At 44.7% G+C, this 19,037-nt stretch overlaps 2 protein-coding genes across 4 annotated transcripts in view; both read left to right on the top strand.

Moving 5' to 3' along the window:
* MICU2 (mitochondrial calcium uptake 2) overlaps window positions 1–4,154 on the top strand; it is a 153,304-nt gene extending 149,150 nt beyond the window's left edge. Inside the window, exons 11-12 of the mRNA XM_074569344.1 lie at window positions 277–434; window positions 722–4,154. Of these exons, the coding sequence (XP_074425445.1) occupies window positions 277–434; window positions 722–826 (263 nt within the window). The 3' untranslated portion in view covers window positions 827–4,154. The remainder of the gene's footprint in view (window positions 1–276; window positions 435–721) is intronic.
* A 9,798-nt stretch (window positions 4,155–13,952) lies between these two features.
* The window catches only part of ZDHHC20 (zDHHC palmitoyltransferase 20), a 48,810-nt gene continuing 43,725 nt past the window's right edge, over window positions 13,953–19,037 (top strand). For all 3 annotated transcript variants that reach the window (XM_074569402.1, XM_074569396.1, XM_074569386.1), the window contains exon 1: window positions 13,953–14,188. In XM_074569402.1, the coding sequence (XP_074425503.1) occupies window positions 14,071–14,188 (118 nt within the window). In that variant the 5' untranslated portion in view covers window positions 13,953–14,070. The remainder of the gene's footprint in view (window positions 14,189–19,037) is intronic.

Consider the following 19,037-nt stretch of genomic DNA (forward strand, 5'->3'; position numbering starts at 1 on the left):
GCAGCTATTTCTAGCAAAAATTACCACCCTTACTGTTGCTTGAGAAGTAGTGCATTTCAAAAGTTTATCATACAATTAATAGTGTTGTGAAAGATAAAGCAAGCTCAACAACACATGAACTGAGCCTCCTAATAGTTTACTAGTTCACACATCCCAAATCCTCCAGTTAGGATACCCATGAGACATCGTAAATTGTACAAAATCCTGCTATTTATGTGCTTTCTGATTTCTTTACAAGTTCACGTCACCTGTGGTGTAATATTATGTCTTTCCTAGCTGAGTTCAAGAGAGCAGTGAAGGTGGCAACAGGACAGGAGCTCTCAGATAATGTTTTGGATACCATCTTCAAGATTTTCGATCTAGACGGAGATGACTGCCTCAGCCACAGCGAGTTTCTTGGAGTCGTGAGGAACCGAATTCATCGAGGTTTGAGGGTAACAAGCTAACATTATTTTTTTAAAATACCACACGTGATTGGTACAGCTATCTTGTTAACACCTGTAGAAACAGAAGTAGAGATAGTGAATAGAGAGAAGTTATATTTTAAACTGAAGATTCCATACTGCTTAGGAATCTGGGGAGGAGTGCAGCCACCAAAAACTTGTTATTATACATATGAACTATGGGAGCAGCAGCATTGCATTACATATTATATTTACACAGTCTGGGAATAAGAGTCTTTTTTGTGTAGGTGCTAAATGTACTTGTACTTTATTAACAGGTACCGCAACAGCAAGGCATTCAAGGTTACTGGAAGTGTGTGAAAAGAGAAAGCATTAAAGGAGCCAAAGAAGTATGGAAGCAAACTGGGAAAAGTCCTTTTTAAAGCAGTTCGTTGTTCTTTTGCTATAAATGTTATTTAGTAGGGTTTGTCTGTCCTGTTTACATAATAGCTGAATCAAAAATACTCTTGTTTTTTTTCACTATAGTTAAACTTTAGTTAACCCAGATTGTAATGCAATAATTTTGTATCGTTCTAGTGCAATCAGTTTTGTTTACAGAACTGTTATCACTTTTGACCTCCATACGGAAGTACTCTTGTTCTAGGGAACAGTGTTGTTTACTCCTCTGTGGAGTCTGACCCTGCGCCGCAGCATACGCAGTACGTGGGATTTAATAGTGGCCACTGGCAGGAACGTCACAGCAATATCATCTCCTGTTGGAAGAGTGGACATCATCTCACTCAGCCACTAACACAGCAGTTCTCTTTCCCTGACAAGGGTAGAGGTCCAAAAGGCGAAACCACTTGCACAATCCATGCAAATCAAGTTGTCCTAGATCAAAAAGGAAAATTCACATGGTTCGTGACCTCATTTCTGTGAACTGCTCGTGTGCGAGTTCCTGGTGGATGATTCCACGAGATCCTGTATGGATGCCTGGTTTGTCTACCTTCACCATGATAATATTAAACTGGAAATACAAGACTCTTGATACAGGCTTTAAAAGTTGTACATTGATTTGTTGATTGTGCATTGAGTCTCTTAGACCTCTTCGAAAAATAGTATAAATGAGAAGCAAAAACCTTCATTTTATCATAAACGGCAGTAGCTACAATTTGGGTCATAACTATTTTGCTTTAATTGTATTGCAGAAGGTGAATGTGTAACAAATAGTTGCTTTATCTTGCTAAAGGTTGTGAGTTGTGACAGGGAATGCTGCAGTATCTCAGGAACTTAAGGTTATAGTAAGTGTTGGGGGTATAAGAAGTCCAAGGAAAAGGTAAATAAAAATGTTTGTTACTCCAAAATGCGAAGTTAGGTGTAAGATCTGAAACAGTAAACCAAGAAACAGATCAAAATTAATATTTAGCAATTATAGATGAACATTTTTTAACTGCACCATAGTGTGCATGTGTGTATGCACAGGTATGCATGTTACGTGTTTTTTCTTTCTTACAACCTTAGGAGTCAATAGTCCCAGGTCCACATCAGTCTTCCTGGTTGCCCACTATAAATAGGCAATAGACTTATCTGTAAAGCTCTCAAGGTTCTTCCTCTTTTCCTCTCCCAGTCGTCTGACTTGACTTGGCTGGGGTGAAAGCTTAACTTTTCAAGACAGGTTCATGATAACAGACTCAAAAGGTGGACTGGGGAAATTCTCAAGAAAAACAAACAAGAAATCTCACTGCTCTGTGAGGAAGTATCCGTCCCTTTTAAGCATGACACTAGCTGTGTTATTCTCAAAGTTGGATATAAGCTCAACAGGTGGTGTTTTGTTGTAATTTCTTCGGGGTTTAGTGCGGGGAGCCTTGAGAAGAAGGAAACTTCCATGATAGTGGATAACACTCATATGAGGAACAGGAGAGACTGCGTTAGGAAACCATAAAGACGGTACCACCTAAGCAGTACTGAGATTACAGAGAATCTGTTTGGTATGTCAGGAGCCATCAAGCGGGCTTGTGCTGATGAGGAGTCCTCCCACCCGAGCCTTGGCAGGGTGGTCTTGTAGAGAAGTAGAGTGAGAAGCTAGCAAAGCAGCAGCGTGTGCCTGCCTGCTGCTCTTCCCTCCGCGGTCTTCACTGGGAGCTTTAATTTAAATTGTGTTAAAGAGAAAATGTTTGTATTGTTGTCATCTGTGGACATGCACCCAGAGTCGCCCAGCAGAACAAGAGCATGTGGGCGTCCTGAGACTGTCTAGAAAATCAGGCACTGGTGACCACCAAGGGTCCCTTTACTTAGAATCATAGAATCACAGAATCTTCATGGCTGGAAAGGACCTTTGAGATCATCGAGTCCAACCAAACAACCTACATGCCACTAGAGCATGCCCTGAACCGCCAAATCTAGACGTTTCTTAAACACGTCTAGGGATGGTGACTCAATCACCTCCCTGGGCAGGCTGTTCCAGTGCCTGGCCAGTGCTGACTTCCCCAGGAAACTATCAGAATGAAATAAAATGTAGTAAACGCCTCAGCCTCCCCCCCTCAAACTGAACTCACAGTTTGAGCAGCTGGCAATTGGATAGCTGGTTTGCTTTGTGCGTTTGGAAGTCGCTTGCGTCTTCTAGTGACGAGAGCTACGAGCAAGAGATAGCTAACGGGAGCAAACGTGGGGCGGTGGGACTGGCATCAAAGTACCGCAGCCAGCTTCGCGTCACCAAATAGCGAAGGACTCAATCGCGCAAGGCACATCTGTGTTCACCCAAAGTGTGCTTTGTTCGAGCTCTGGCTTTAAATGCAAGGCTGCCTCTTACTTGTTGCTGTTAAAATTTTGGCAAATTGTTTTTACTTTGGAATGGAGATTATTCTTTAACATTTTACGCTGTGTGATGTTAATAGGTTTATAATGTTCTTTATTGCTTTTGTCGTTTCTTTTGTTTACGAATGACTTGCTTCTTACAAGCTGTTTGGTTTTCTTTTGGAAAAATCAATTCACTTAGCTTTAGTGTATCTAGAAGTTACAAGCAATTCCTCATTGCTCATTTGTATCTGGGTTCATGCAATTGGCAGTATCTGCTTTCGGCAGCAAATTACTAAAAATGGGATTTCAAGTTGTTTTTTTTTTTTAACAAAAGCTTTGGTGTCAAGTTCAGAGGAAAAAGAAAACAGATATGCTTAATTTTAGATGAACTTTGTGTCTATATGTTAAAAAAAAATTAAATGATTGATTAGGAATTAAAATACAGCTGCAAAACATTTTCAGAAGAAGTTATCCTGAAAGTACAGCCAGGAGGGAGCTCCTTTGAAGGCCAGGGAAGACTTGTCCATCAGGCTTGAAGAATCAGACTCTGCGTTTAATCTGTAGCCTATTTTTGTCTTAACTTAAAGGCTTTACGAAACAGTCTTAAAATAATTTCTCATATCAGATATCTTAGATTGAAAGAGCTGTTTACGTAAGTGTTTAGATTGACCTTGTCTTTTAAGGAATACATAGTAGCTTTAGCATTACATGTTGTATTTCTTTTTGGTAACTTTATGGTATTTGCAATCTGTCTGTCAGCATTACTCATCACAATTTAGTTAAAAGTTTATGCCAACTGCCAATCTATCAGTTAAACTTATTAATTACGACTTTTATAATGTTAGGAACCCTTCCTAAAGGGTTCCCAAATCTTCCTAAACAGAAATATATATAAAAACTAAATAAAATTGAATTTTTAAAAAATTTCCAACATTGCGTCTGAATGTTATGTGGAATAAAGATGAATATGTTGCACATTGTAGAAGTCTCAAAAATTGATTTAACATATTTCAAAGGGATACATAAGAGCGAGTACAAGTCATTTATAACATAAAACTCATTTACAGATTTGTAGTTGTATCCCCATAACAACACTTGTAAAAAGTAAAATGTAAAATTTTTGCAATGTAGAAGTTCTTTCAGTTTGTTTAGTTTAAGATAATTGTTTCAGAACGTTTATTCTTCATTTCTAAAAGAAGCAAAGGCAAAAATGCAGTGTGGTATACTATAACTAAGAGAAACTCATTGGTATTTTTTAGAAATTAATGTTGGTGTCTCAATGTATGCAAGCCTCCTTCTAAAAGCAAAACTCCCTCTGGAGTCAAACTAAGTTGGTATGTTTTAAAAAAATACGCAACAATGAGGAGTACATATTCTGCATATAAGAACTGAAAAAGAAAAGTTTTATCGTGATATTACATGACTATCCTCCAGTTCATTGTCTGCTTTCAGGGTTCAGACAGGTTGCCACCCATCGTGCCTGCAAACATGCCAGTGCCTGATCTGAACTTGGGTGTCGTCAGGGTGTGTTGGCTTGTCTGTTGAGCCAGGTGTTATTAAAAGGGTGAACAGTATGGTCCTTCCTAATTTCAAGCTGTCGGTGGAGAATACATAAAGTTTTTTTATAATTTTAGGAATTAGAAATGTTTTGTCTCTGGACTCCAAGGTGTCTCAGAGCTGGTGGAATTTTGGGTGGAGAAATCAGACCGTGTCTCGGCTCTGACGAGTTTACAGATTACACTTGAGTTATCTAGAAAGAAGAGATGAGATAATACAAAGAACAAGTCAGGCCATGGATTATGGTTTCATGGCACTTCACATGTCCAGTGTGTATAACAAAAAAGATCACTGCCCAAGAAAGGGCTAGAATAGGAACAAACCCAGGTATTTAGAGGAAGTATTTTAAAATTCAGGCATATTGACCATACTTTGACTTAAGCATAGAAGTGGATCAATGAATGTACATCAGAATTTAAAAATACAGTTTTCTTCTCATGCAAGAGTTCTCGTAGGAGAGTGCAAGCATGTCCTGTGCCTTCAGACTGAGTCTGTCCTGTAAAACGCAGCTGGGTCAGCAAACCACTCCAATACAGAAAAAATCTTTAGTCCTCCTGAATAGAAGATACATGTCGAATGGATGTTGTGGTCATTATTAGTGAGATCCAAGCTGAACGAGCAACAGCTCCTGTAATGCAGCCAGTGACGAGGGGAGCATGAAGATGAAACTGGTGGACGTAGACACACCCTGTTGTCCCCAGCTGAGCACAGAAATCCCTCCTAGAGAAACTGAAGATGTCACCCAAGGAAAAGTGGAAAGCCTTGTTCAGGACAGGAAACTGGAGAGGCTTCAGCATTCACAAAATTAATTGGCAAACGAGTGCACGTTTCTTCAGTCTCCTGCTATTTGAAGGTTCCCCGCTGGCTTTGTTGATTAAACAATTCCTAGTTGGTTCAATAATATAAAAATTATGCAACATATGTGGAGACAGATTTCCCGTTAGGCTGGTATTGGCTTAGTTAATAATGTTTTCAGTTCATTAACTGGAGTGCCCAAGTGCAGAGCTCTGCTGGCCATCCTCGGGAGCCACGATGCTGCTCCTGCACACCGGCCCCAAAAGGGAAGCTCTTAACACTGCACCCACCTGCGCGGGTTCAGAAAGAACGCCTCATTCCCCGAAAAGCAAAAAGCCGTGGTTTTCCACACCCACGTACCCAATGTGAAGCTTGTCCTTTCCTCTTCAGCCCCCCTTCCACACTGACCAGGTGGTGGAAGTAAGATGGAAGGCAACAGGCTTGGGGAGCACGGCCGCCGCACCTTGCAAAACACAGGATTTGTGTCGGCCCCGTTTCAGACACACAGATTTGAAAATTTGGGCAGATGGGATATTCTGCAGTCAATGTAGATAAATATTTGGAGTTTTTTTCTCCTGTGATTTTAGAGACCAGCTAGCTGCTCCGAAACATCCTCTGGAGGACCTGGCCTTTCTCCATGAACTGCAAAGGGAGCACAGAAGATGAGCTTCATTGGACTAAACTTGTGCTTTGTGACTGCCCGCTTTTTTCATCACCTTTAATGGCCCCTGAATACAAGTACTTGCGTTTGGACATTTTTTGTTAAATTGATACGCTATTTTATGTGAAGGGTGAAAACGCTTAGAGAGGAGCTGTTTTAAAACTTTTATGAATTTGGACCTAAAGGAAGTAGATTCTGAAATCAGAACCATCCAACGAGCAATTTTCTGGGGAGAGGAAGTACTACAGGGGTGTTGTACTGCAATGCTCTCTGCCTCAGGTCCACTGCTTTAGGGGAATTTATCAGGTTTACTGTTTCTCCATGGATCAAGTAGTAGCTCTAAATCACCCCCAAGAAAACATAATTTTTAAGACTTGTCAATGAAGTGGTTTAAAATTCTCCTCTTTTTTTCAGGATAAAGGTGTTTGTTTTTTTTTAATTATGTGGCATCTTACTGTGCTTTAACCTACTTTGAAATTGATACCATTAGAATGAGTGAACATTACTACAAACGTTGTGTGCCTCTCTTAAATAATGCACAGAAGGTAATTCCTAGAGCAACTGTAGCTGAGTCACAGGACAGATGAAGAAATTCACTGTTGAAAAGGAAGGATAGCAAAATGTGATGCTTTGCCTCTAATCTTTAGAAATTTCAAAAGAAAAGGGGACTAATTAAATGACTGGTTCTGAAGTTAAAAGAAATATAGCTCTTTTAAATGCTATTAGAAGAAATCATAATTTCAGAGACATGAACAAAAGGACACTAGGAAAGCAAGGAATAAATCAATGTGGCTGAAATTAAATTTCTCAAGATGCTGTTTGAGCTAAAGAGTGTCCTCACAATTTAGAAACTTGACCTAATGCAAACAAGGGCAACTAATCACTCACAGTTGGTGCCTACAATCTCAGTTGGTTTTATGTGTATATCAGAAACATGAAGCCTCCAAAAAACTGATTCGTCTGATGATAGTACCAGGAGCAAATGAGATTCCTAATGAGACAAATTATCATTTTGCATCAGTTTCTATTTAAAGGGCTGTTGGGATGCTTCTGCCTGGGGATGGATTGTTCCTGGAATTTAAGATGAGATACTCTGAGAGGAAAAAATACAGAAGCAAAATGGAGATTAAATCATCGTAGATTGTGAGGTCTAAATAGTATAGAGAGAAATTCTGAAGAACTGGAGTGTTTGCACTGTCTTGCCCTAAGACGCCTTTCCAAATGCATAACAGATGTTGACAGCTGTATTTTTAATGAAAAAAAAAAAGTTGAAAGGGATGATACAGTAATTTACAATGCAGTAAATTTTGCCACCTGTTCCTGCCAACCTGCACAAACTATATATTGCAAATAAACCAACAAACATCTGGAAGACTGTGCAGTAGACCCTAACCAGTGCTGAGGCTGCAGGGGGAAATGTTTCACTTCTGGAGTTCTTTCTGTGGCTAAAGCAGCCAGAAATGGAGATGTGAAATGTGAAAATGGACTGGGGACACTTTGTTTTGGGGTTTTTTTTTGCTATTTGGCAGTTTCAGGATCAGATGTGAGTGAGGTGAGCAGCCATTCCCATGACACGGCATTCTCAGTTGCTGTTCGGCTTCCCAGTGTCTGCTCCCAAGTGTCATCGCTTGTCCCTCCCCACGAGCTGCAGCACGGCCGTTTGAAGCCAAACAGGTGCTCAGTGATTTCTAGCAGAGCTTTCTTCTGTCCTGCTTGGCACCTAGTCAAGGAGCTGGTTTCTGCTCAAGAAGTCCTTGAAGAGATGTCCCAGATGGCTTTGAGAAGTGGAAGATGTTTGTTCCTGCCAGCTGTGCCGTGGGGCTCCCCGTGCAGCGTAACTCCGCAGTAAGGGGGGGACTATCTGGGACGAATAGTCTCTCTCTGCCACCTCACAACCTTGACATTGTCCTTGTTTAATTCAGTTTCACTTCAATTCCTGCCAGTCTGGAAACGCTACACAGAAATGTCACTGGACAATAGCTGGTCAAAAGTCATCCATCCCATCCTAGGTTTATGCAGCTGTCACCAGCTTTCTGTTCCACCCAAGGCATCTGTCTGACCTAGAACAGAAATACTGGCTGTGTCACGGCTTCCAGCTTTGCCAGCGTTGATTCCTTCCAAACCACGCTGGGTGGCTGTTCCTGCAGCTCAGTACTGTCAGTCGTGTCAACACACACGTGGCCCTGACGATACCCCGGCGGGTGAAGCCAGAGTCAGCATCAGCAAGGAAGGGTGGGATAGGGAGGGTCATGCTGGATCTCCTCACATCTTCCCTAGCACGGTGAATCGTTTGCTAGTTAAGCCTATTTGTATTCACAGCTGTGCTGCTTAGTCTTCATGTTAGGAATTGTGCCTGTTGTGAAGGGTGAGGGGATTTTGTTAGGAAAGTTGTTGGGAGCGGGGGCTGCGCAGGGTCAGTGCTCAGTAACAGCAGCCACACACAGCACAAGCCTGGAAAAAGCTGTTTGTAGCTTTGCTTCCCAGGTCCAGCTCCCTTCCCATTAGACTGCAAGAGTACAATGTTTATTCACTGAATTCACACAGGAAATTCCATCTCAACATGAGGAGGAACTTCTTTACTTTGAGGGTGGCAGAGCACTGGAACAGGCTGCCCAGAGAGGTGGTGGAGTCTCCGTCTCTGGAGATATTCAAAACCCGCCTGGACGCGTTCCTGTGCAGCCTGCTCTGGGTGACCCTGCTCTGGCAGGGGGGTTGGACTAGATGATCTCCAGAGGTCCCTTCCAACCCCGACCATTCTGTGATTCTGATTCTGTGAATACACTACTAAGAAACTAACACAGCGATTAAATGACGAAAAGCACACCCAGCTGTAAAGCTAATTACCATTCTTAGAACTTGCAGATTACAGCCAGTGATACTGCATTACAATCCCCTTGCCTCCCCGCTGCTCAGTGTCAGGGCAGAAGCCCATGCCTCCTCGCTCCATCCTCCCACACCAAGTCGTTTGGGCAGGGAGCTGGTGGGGAGTCCAGCAGGGCTGGCCAAGGGGGCTCTGCTGGTCTCCTGGTCTCAGCATCCCTGCAGCGTGGAGGCATTCACACTCCTACTGTCAGAAGTTCGCTCTCCATTTTTCTTACCTTTCCCCATTTTTTCTATGTCTGGAACCACAGTTTCAGTTGCCTGCAGTTGTGCTTGGTACAATAAATAGCCAGAGATACTGTTCAATTGAATGCCTCGGAGGTATTTTCCATTAAATTGGCAGTCCCCTTTTGCCATGTGCCACTTTTGGCTATGCCAGGTGGTTATTGTTTGTTACTGCATCAGAGAACCATCCCAAGTTTGTTACTGAATTAGTTTGTATGGGATTCAAAATGCCGCCTCCCTCCTGTCCCCACCTTCCTGAGTTTAACTGTGAGCATATCAACATCAAATGCATTTAGGGCTGTTAAATGTCAGCTGTGCCCGTACCTTCTGTATTGCTTCCATGATGTTTGCCAGGCAACCAGTATGCCAGGCAAGTTTTGCCAGGCAGGCAGTACGGAAGAGGTACACTCTGAACGTAGTCCAGAATAATTAATTTCTGACATTCCATATTTTATCCCATATTTCTGCCCTTCCTAATTTCATTCTATAATTTACAGGATTAATACCAGATTTTGTTTGGATATGCTCAGTGTCCCAAACTAACCTGCAGCATATATAGGCTGTATCACTTTGGTTGCAAAGGTACCATGCAGACTCCATGCAGCTTCTGCACCTGTCCCACATTGTGCTCCCATCCAAAAAAATAATTCATTTGTTCTATTTTTTTGTTCATTCCACACCCCTTCAAAGGTAAAATATGTTACTTCTGAGAGAAGTATTAAAAAATATTAATCAGTAGGACACCAAGCATTTAAATCTGTTCCCGTTGTCTTGAGGCTGTGTTAAAACTCCCTTGAGATCTTGACGGAAAGCCCATGCCAGCAGCTATTGCATGTTTTTACACCTTTATCAAACAGAATGAAGATTAGAGAAGCTGTAATACTTTAACAATATCCCTGATGTTCTAACCAGCACATCAGCCCAAGGTTTTCCTAGCTCACATTAAATCCAAACTGCTCAGTCCTTGTTGGTAGTTCTTCGAGTGACTAGTCCCTATAACTAAGATGCCATCCATGTAACCAGTCAGTCCTCCCAGGACTTCCAGCTTTATCCTCCCCCAGCCATTTCCATTAGGAATGGGCCAGCCCAAGCTGTCCCATCAGCTCTCTCCCTCTCCTGAATCCCTTTCTTTAACAGCCTTTGCATTACTATGTACAGTTTTGTAACTCCCTGATCCTGTAAGTGCTCCCATGTTCTAGCATGCCCATATGCCTAGAGTTGATCCCAAACTGAACAAAAGCAAATGGCGGATTCTGCTCCTGGGACAGAGTAACACTGGGCACAAGTATAAATTGGGAGAGGAGTGGCTGGAGAACAGCCCTGCAGAAAGGGGTCCGGGGGTGCTGGTTGGCAGCAGCTCAACAGGAGCCAGCAGTGAGCCCTGGCAGCCAAGAGGGCAAACCTCATCCTGGGGTGCATCAAACGCAGTATGACCAGCCCCTCAAGAGAGGTGATCATTCTGCTGCACTCAGCATTGGTGCGGCCTCACCTTGAGCACCGTGCAGTTCTGGGCCCCACCATTTAAGAAGGATGAGAAGGTCCTTGAATGCGTCCAGAGGGCAACGGAGCTGGTGACAGGGCTGGAAGGCACGTCCTATGAGGAGTGGCTGAGAATTTTTGGCTTGTCTAGTTTGGACAAAAGATGGCTGAGGGGTGACCTCCTTGCTCTCCACAGCTTCCTGAAAGGGGAAGCAGAGAGGGAGATGCTGAGCTCTTCTCCCTGGTATCCAGTGATAGGACACATGGGAATGGCTCAAAGCTGCACCAGGGGAGGTTCAGACTGGACATTATGAAGCATTTGGCCAAGATTAGGAATGCTGTTGGCCAAGAAGGCCAACAGCATTCTGGCTTGTATCAGGAATAGCGTGGCCAGCAGCAGCAGGGAAGTGATTGTGCCTCTGTACTCGGCACTGGTGAGGCCTCACCTCGAGTATTGTGTCCAGTTCTGGGCCCCCCTGTACAAGAGGGACACTGAAGTGCTGGAGCGTGTCCAGAGGAGAGCTACCAGGCTGGTGAGGGGTCTGGAGACCAGGTCATATGAGGAGAGGCTGAGGGAGCTGGGCATGTTTAGCTTGGAGAAGAGGAGGCTGAGGGGAGACCTCATTGCCCTCTACACCTACCTGAAAGGAGGTTGGAGAGAGGTGGGTGTTGGCCTCTTCTCCCAAGTGAATAATGACAGGACCAGAGGAAATGGTCTGAAGTTGCAGCAGGGGAGGTTTAGGTTAGATATTAGGAAGAATTACTTTACTGAAAGAGTGGTCAGGCACTGGAACAGCCTGCCCAGGGAGGTGGTTGAGTCACCATCCCTAGAGGTATTTAAGAAATGTCTAGATTTGGCACTTCAGGGCATGCTCTAGTGGCAGAGATTGTAGGTTGTTGGGGTTTTTTATTTGGTTGGGTTTTTGTGTGTGTGTGTGTGTGTATGGTTGGACTCGATGATCTCAAAGGTCCTTTCCAACCATAAAGATTCTATGATTCTATGATTTTTTTACCAAGCGGGTGGTCAAACACTGTAACAGGCTTCCTAGAGAGGTGGTCGATGCCCCAAGCCTGACAGTCTTTAAGAGGCATTTGGACAATGCCCTTAAGAACATGCTTTAACTTGGTCAGCCCTAAATTGGTCAGGCAGTTGGACTAGATGGCCATTTTAAGTCCCTTCCAACCAAAACTATTCTATTCTATTCTATTCTATTCTATTCCATCCCATTCCATTCCATCTTTCTATCGTCCCTGGGCACATTTGCCCACTTCACAGTTGCTCTGCACTAGTCAAGATCAGAGGTCACTGGTTCCTTGCTCTGCTCCAATACCTGGATGAACACACACAGGCACATTCCCACACGTACAGGCTGCTGCCGCTTGAGCATTTGCCCAGGGCGTCCCCTCGCTGTTAGCTGTTTCAGGCTCATGGTCTTCTGAATTCCTGATCACTCGTCTTAGTATTTTTTCCATCATCTCATCAGCAGGCAAGGCCATAATAATTGCCTGTGCCTTCTGTCAAGGCAATCCTATCGCTGTTACCACCCACTCAGCCTCTCCATACTCGAAAGGACTACGTGGTCCCAAAATCCAGGTTCTGCCCACCCACACCAGCCACCCCCCTTTGCTGTTTTTTCCAAGCCTTCTCCTTTTGGGGCACCCCCCTCCCTGTCCCACACTTCTGGGCTGTTGTCCTGGTTTGAGCAACACAGAATTAATTTCTTTTTCAGTAATTTTACTTTTCAGGAAGGTCTCTTCTAATGCTTGGGAAAACTGCATTTTTAGAAGACTCTAACATCTGAATTTGTGAAAATATTTACTTTATAGCCAGCTATGGTATGTGGGTTTCAAAGTCTCAGTGTTTTGAGCTAGCCAGGTGTGGGGATGAGGAGGAGCGAGACTTGGGCACTTGAACCAAACTGGCCGGCAGGATTATTTCATACTACGAATGTCACATTCAATATACATTAGAAAGTTTGCTGAGGAGTTTTCTCTCTTCCTTGATGGCTGCAATCCTGAGAACTTCTTGCCCTGGTGCCGGAGCCCTGAGCCCTTCCCTTCCTCCCGGAGCCGCAGCGCTCGCAGTGTCCAATGTTTGCTGTCCCCTGCTGGGAGTGCACAGCTTCCTGCTCATACAACGGGCTGAGCATAATCCTCGTGTATTTTATATTGGTATTGGGATCAATATTGGTTCTTTAGTGTTACTAATGTTAAGCATTTAGTATTATTCCACTAAATCTGTTTATATTTCAGCCCTCAGGTTTCCTTGTTTTTTTCCCGGTTCACCTTCTCGGGTGGGGAAGGGTTATCGGCTGAGAGAATAATTGTCTAAACGTCAATAAACTGTTGTGGGTTCCTCGAACCACAACAGCTGTCCAAGCCTTACCCCTCGCCCTGTGGGGTTTACCTTCCAGCGCCCCCCGGCTCCGCCGCAGCCCGCGGCCCCGCCGCCGCCTCCCGCCGCCGCCAGGTGGCGCCGCAGCCCCGCGGGAGCCGCCGCCGCCGCCCGAGGGGAGGGCGCACAGCGCCGGCACCCTCCGATTTGGGAAAGAAATAGGGATTTGGGTCGTGCCACGGGGCCGGTCCAACCCCGGGCGACAGCAACGTTACAGCGAGGACAGAAACGTCCCGCGTTCACAACCTCCGTGTGAAAGGGGACCAGCCCCGCAGAGCACCGCCCGTGGCGACGCCTTTGCGGAGGGTCGCGGTGCCGCCCGCTGTTGTCAGGTATTAACTGAAGTTCAGAAAGCAGTACAGCAGTTATTTCTAAATAAACATTGCTGCATCCAACAAGCTATTTGAGCCCTGTAAGTGCACGGACGTGGCGAGCAGGAGGAGGTAAACAGCCCGGCAAGGCCCCGGGTATGGCTGCCCGCACCCGTCCCGGCGCCTCTGTGCCCAGGATAGCCGGCACCGACCGACCGCAAAAGAGCAACGCTGAGCTTTAAGACAATTTTTTATGGCTGGGGGAGGATCCCGCCCAGAAACGGCCCCACCGGTGCCGGGTGAAACCCCCATGACCGACCCCTCCTGCGAGAGCGGGACCCGCTCGCCTCCCTCCCGGCGAAGGGAGTCGGTGGAGGGCGGCGGGTCGCTGAGGCGTTTCGGCGCCCGCGGGAAGGAGGCGGTGGCGGACGCCGGGGCCGCCCCTCTCCCGCCCACTGCGGCCCGCCCAGGGCCTGCCCGCCCGCCCGCCCGCCCGGGACCGGCTCCGCAGCGGCGGCCGTAGCTGCAGCCGCCGCCGCCCGTTGTAGCGCCGGCGCCGATGCCTCCTGCGGCGGCCCGGCAGGGAAGATGGCGCCGTCCCACGTCCTCAAGTGTTGCCAGAAGGCGTTGGCCTGGGTGCCCGTGGCCTTCATCGCCCTGGTTGTGGCCTGGTCCTACTACGCCTATGTGGTGGAGCTCTGTGTGTGTGAGTGGACCGGGAGGGTCGCGGGCGCCGGGAGCTGCCGGCCGGGCGGGGGGGGACCCCTCACCACCCTTTTCCCCTGCGCTCCGGCGGGGTTTCCTTTCCCTCCGCCCGCCTCAGGCTTTCCTTCTGTGAGGAGAACAGGGAGAGGGAGAGAGGAGACACCCCCCCGCTTCCCCTCAGGCTCTCCCTCCGGGGACGGGTTTACCTGTTGTCCCCCCACCTCAGGCACCTTCCCGGGGCCGCCGGGCGAGGACGGCGGGAGTCCGCCCTCAGGCGCCTCATGGCGGCGGGGTCCCGGCCCGGGGTCGCCTGCGGAGAAGCGAGGGACGGGGACGGAGGAGAGGAGGCCCAGACGGGGGATCCGGGGCGCTTTGTCTGGGGTCAGGCCCCTCAGGGAGGCGGTAAGGGGCAGGGACCCCGTCGGGGAGCCATGAGGGGCAGGGACCCCCCGAGAGGGGGAGTCTCTCGGGGGATCCCTGCCCCTCATGGCTCTGCGTAAGAAGTTTCCTCTTTCTATTCTTATGTTGTTAATCTGTGTTCCTGATGTATCAAATAACTCCTTGACCACCTTGTGAGTGTGTTTATCCTTCCCGCCCCCCCCTTCTAATTAAGAAGCCCAGTGTCATTGAAGCATAATGAGACTGAAAACATCCCGCTTAAGCGGGCAGGGGAAAGGATTTAGGGCTTATGGGGTTCTCTCAGGCCACATCAAGGCTTTCTGGATGCAAGGGCTCAGAGTTATGTAAATCTGACTTTGCAGAGGGTGCCGATCAGGATGATATTTACCCTTTTCTGTCTTCAGGAGGAAACTTCAGATCAGGAGGATGTTGGCTGTCTCCGGGCAGGGTGCATGGAGCGGCACGGTGATGCACAGTGTTTGTCAGACTTGGTAAAACTTGGAAGCAGCGTAGGAAAACTTAGGAACCACGTTACTGAGCGTTTGGCATGTTTAAGTAAGGAAACTGAAGTGAAAAGGAAAAAAAGGCAAAACAGAAGTATGAAGAACTATTTTAAGCTACGTATAGGTCTATCTAGTGTTTGTAGGTCCTCGTTATTTCTTCATATTTGTGTAAAATACGTACTCTGATATCTCTAGCTAGAAATAAAAGGCTTGCATATGCTTTCTGTCTGGGCAAAATTGTAAATACATCCTTCTATTAGAAATAATCAAGTTACTTTTTATCTGCAGGACTTATGTTTTTGGATAACTTTTCTGAATGCCAGTGGTATTTCATAGCCTTTTGTGTTAGCTCTATGTACATGGACTGGAACATAAATCACAGGCAAAAAGTTATTTGGACTTAAAATAGTAGAAATATAGTTGTAAAAGAATGCTTGTTGAAATATTACATGAAACATAGACATGAGAGAGTTGCAGATATGTCAGTGTATCCAAACTTGCCATGCTATGGTTTAGTGGTCTGTGTGAGTAAATAGTACTGGCTTTCTGGGACAATCATGCTTAAAACTATAAACACCTGGAATGAAATTTTAGGCAATCTCTAATACTGGCGGTCTGGGGCATGGGTAGTTTTTGCAGTAGTCTGAGAGGGTCTGTGTGAGGTTATAGACTCGGATGTGACCTGAAGGTTTTCGGTAGCCATTACAGTCTGACCAGGAGGACAATAAGCAAAGAACAAAAACTCAGAGATTAAGAGACTTGCCCAGGGTCGCACAGGTGGTCTCTGGCTGAACTGAGAACAGAACCCCAACTTTCCAAGCCCCAGCTCTCTGTCTTGATCATAGAGTTGGTCAGGGCTGGGTGCTGGCGGATAATTTTTCCTTCTCAGGCACAGAGAAGCTGCCTTCTGAGTTCATTAGAGTTTCATTTGTATGAAAATTATTGAAAGGGTTGGCTCCTGTTTATGCAAGAACTTTCACATCTATAAATCTTGTTTCTAGACATCTGGCACTTTTTGCTCACAAATCAGCTTTATTCTTAATGTCTGCACATACAGACTATTAGGAAAAAGTGGTCATTTAATAAGAAAATTACTTACTGTTTTTTATTGCTGTCGCTGAATTTTACAGTTGTTACCTGTCTAAATCGTACTTGGTGACCAAGGATTTTATTTTTCTGTGAGTTTTGTCTGTTTTAAGTTTGGGGTTTTGAGGGTTTCATTTGTTTGTTTTTAACCCGTTGGAATTTTGTTTACACTCTTGGTAAAAGGCCACCTCATCAAGGCAGAGGAAAGGGGATTTGTGTTTGGGTGGTTTGGGTTTGGTTTTGTTTTGTTTTTTTCCTTTGTGTTCTTTTCTTATACACTGCAGTTGAATTCAAACCAGCATAGAGAGTCTTTATAGAAAAACACAGGATTTTCTGTTTCTCTTGGCAGGTAGGTTTACTTTCTCCCAGTGTTCCCTATGTTTTATTTTGGTCTGAGAAATACTGCACTATGTACTATGAAGAAGAGCAAGGATGTGCCGTTAGCACACTGCCAGTGAATGAGGTGTTGCTGGTCCCTGCAGACGTTCACATAACAGTGGGTGTAGAAGCAGGGTATATTGCTTGTTGTGTTTCTGTGGCTTTGGCAAAGGGCGTGATGTGCAGCTGATGTGTGCGTGGGAAAAGGAAAGACAGCTGGAGGAAGGGAAGCTTTAGAAAAGAGGAGACACAATAGAAATTTTTGAGTAAATACTGAGAGTAAAAGAGAAATTGAACAAACCCACCCCCCCCCCAGTGTTTTTCAAAGGTTATTCTTAAAGATTTGATAACTGTTAAGATGTGAGCTAACAAGGAAGCAGGAAGAGATAAAGCCTTCATTCCCCCAACTATTTCTTCCTGTTTGTGTTTTTTCTCCTTTTAGTCTCTCCTCGTGTATTAAAGGTTAAACACATGTATTCAGTTAGTAGATCAAGTAGGAAGCCAAGCTTAATGTAGTATCGTAAAAGATTCCTAATAATCAAGTAGAAGATGGTACAGCAAAGTTGGGGTTGCTGCTTTCATCTCATCACCCTTTTCCTTTCAGTTTTGCTTCCCTGTGCTGCTTGCCCCACCCCCCTCTGCTGGGCTGCTCACATATTGCTCAATGTCTTCCTTTTGGTGTCTGACAGACTCAGTTTTACTCTGTAATTCACCGCTAGTATGTATTTACTTGGCTATGACTCTTCTATAACCCTAAATTATATTAGTTATATACTGGTTGTGAACACTGAGGAGGACTGTTGTGGATAAGATGAAAGAAGATTCATGAGCTAGTCTATTGTTTTCCTCCCATGGAAACTGCCAGCATTGTTGTATCTCGCTGAAGCATTGATGTTGTATGCTGGTGAACGCTGGCTTATTTAGACCACTGTTGCTGTGTAGTTGTAATCCATCAGGTAAATTAGCTATTAAGCTAATTGGGAAGGTGAAAATAGCCCTTTCTCACCAAATGCATGGAAGTTGAGGGAATGTCAGCAGAGTGGAAGAGAATCTGTGAACACATGTAACTGAAGGAACTGCAGAAGACTCAAGGGAACATCTCATTCAGATGTTTTAAAAAAGTTTTAAGTAGAAAAATACGAATGAACACTTTCTTACTAGATTATTTCTTCTTTTCACACATAACTTGTCCAGAGCTCTGTTTGCAAGAAAGCACACCTAGAAATACATAAGGGATATTGTCAAATAGCTTTGCACTGGTTTAAAAACATTTCATGTGTTCTTCCTTGTTATCAAAACATGTTTTGCTTTTAACATTGCATTTGTAAACAATGGCTGTATTATGCTATTAGTGAATTGGACTGATTGTGTCTGCTTACCACATCCCTCAGAAGCTCAGAAATGAGTGGAGCTCTTTTCTTGTGGTTTGTTTTTACTTATGTCTGACTTGTATCTTATTACCTATCCCAAATGTTTTTGCAGGTGATGGGCTGGAATACAGACTGGCTAGAGGATGGTCAGAAGACACTGTTTTGACACATGTAGTAGGAGTTGGTGGGTGAAGCCAGCCTGTTTCCTACAGACAACCATTTTGATAAAACACTAGTAGAATTTGGTAGTGCAGTCTGCACTCAGAAAAAGAGAAATAAGTTAACTTTGGCTGAGTTGTCTGCAGATCGTAACTAAGGTCTACTGGCTAGTTTTATTTAAAAAAAATAAAAATCTTGTTCAGGTTAGGGTTTTACTTCTATAGCAAGAACTGTATGTTCTGAAAAGCGCAATTCTGGCTCTTCTCTGGGCTGAGAGTTGTAAGGAGAATGGCTTGTTTTATGGATTTACTATTCTTGTAGGTGTATGACTGTTTTCATGCCTCAAACTCTGCAAAGTATGGAAAAATGTGATTTTGAAAGCTACGGGAGTAACTAGTTGTGTGTTCTTATCATAGCATCTACTTGCAGAAAGGTTTGCCTTTTTTAATACAGTGTAGTGTCTAATGCGTCTAAAATCCTGTCAAAAAAAAAAGCAGTTTGTAATTTAGAATACATAACTTCATGTTAATGGTACAAATTGACTCCTTACTGTTCCAGGAGACTGCAGTAGCTCTTGTCAGTAGGGAGACAGCTCTGATTTCCCCAAAGCACAGTCCACATGAGAAGCACATGGTTATCTGTTGTAATGCTCCCATTTGAAGTGTCTGTTGCATAAACAGAGAGAAGGTAATTCCATCTGCCTCCTCCAGGAGAAATCTCTTCTGAAAATGCTAATGCCGTAGCAATCAAGCAATGGCAAGGTGATATTATCAGCAGTATGTTGGTAACTTCTGATTTTAAACTACAGAAAAAGCTGAATTATCAGCACTGAAGTACATTTGCATGTTAAGCATGCAAGAAGCATTCCTGTAGGAAAAGAGGGTTACTGTTTCAAGAGAAGAAACAGCAAATTAAAACAGCTTAGAGCATTAGTAACAGTTAACTATGCTTATGT

Source organism: Larus michahellis, chromosome 1 (assembly GCF_964199755.1).
Source record: "Larus michahellis chromosome 1, bLarMic1.1, whole genome shotgun sequence".
Lineage (NCBI taxonomy): Eukaryota > Metazoa > Chordata > Aves > Charadriiformes > Laridae > Larus > Larus michahellis.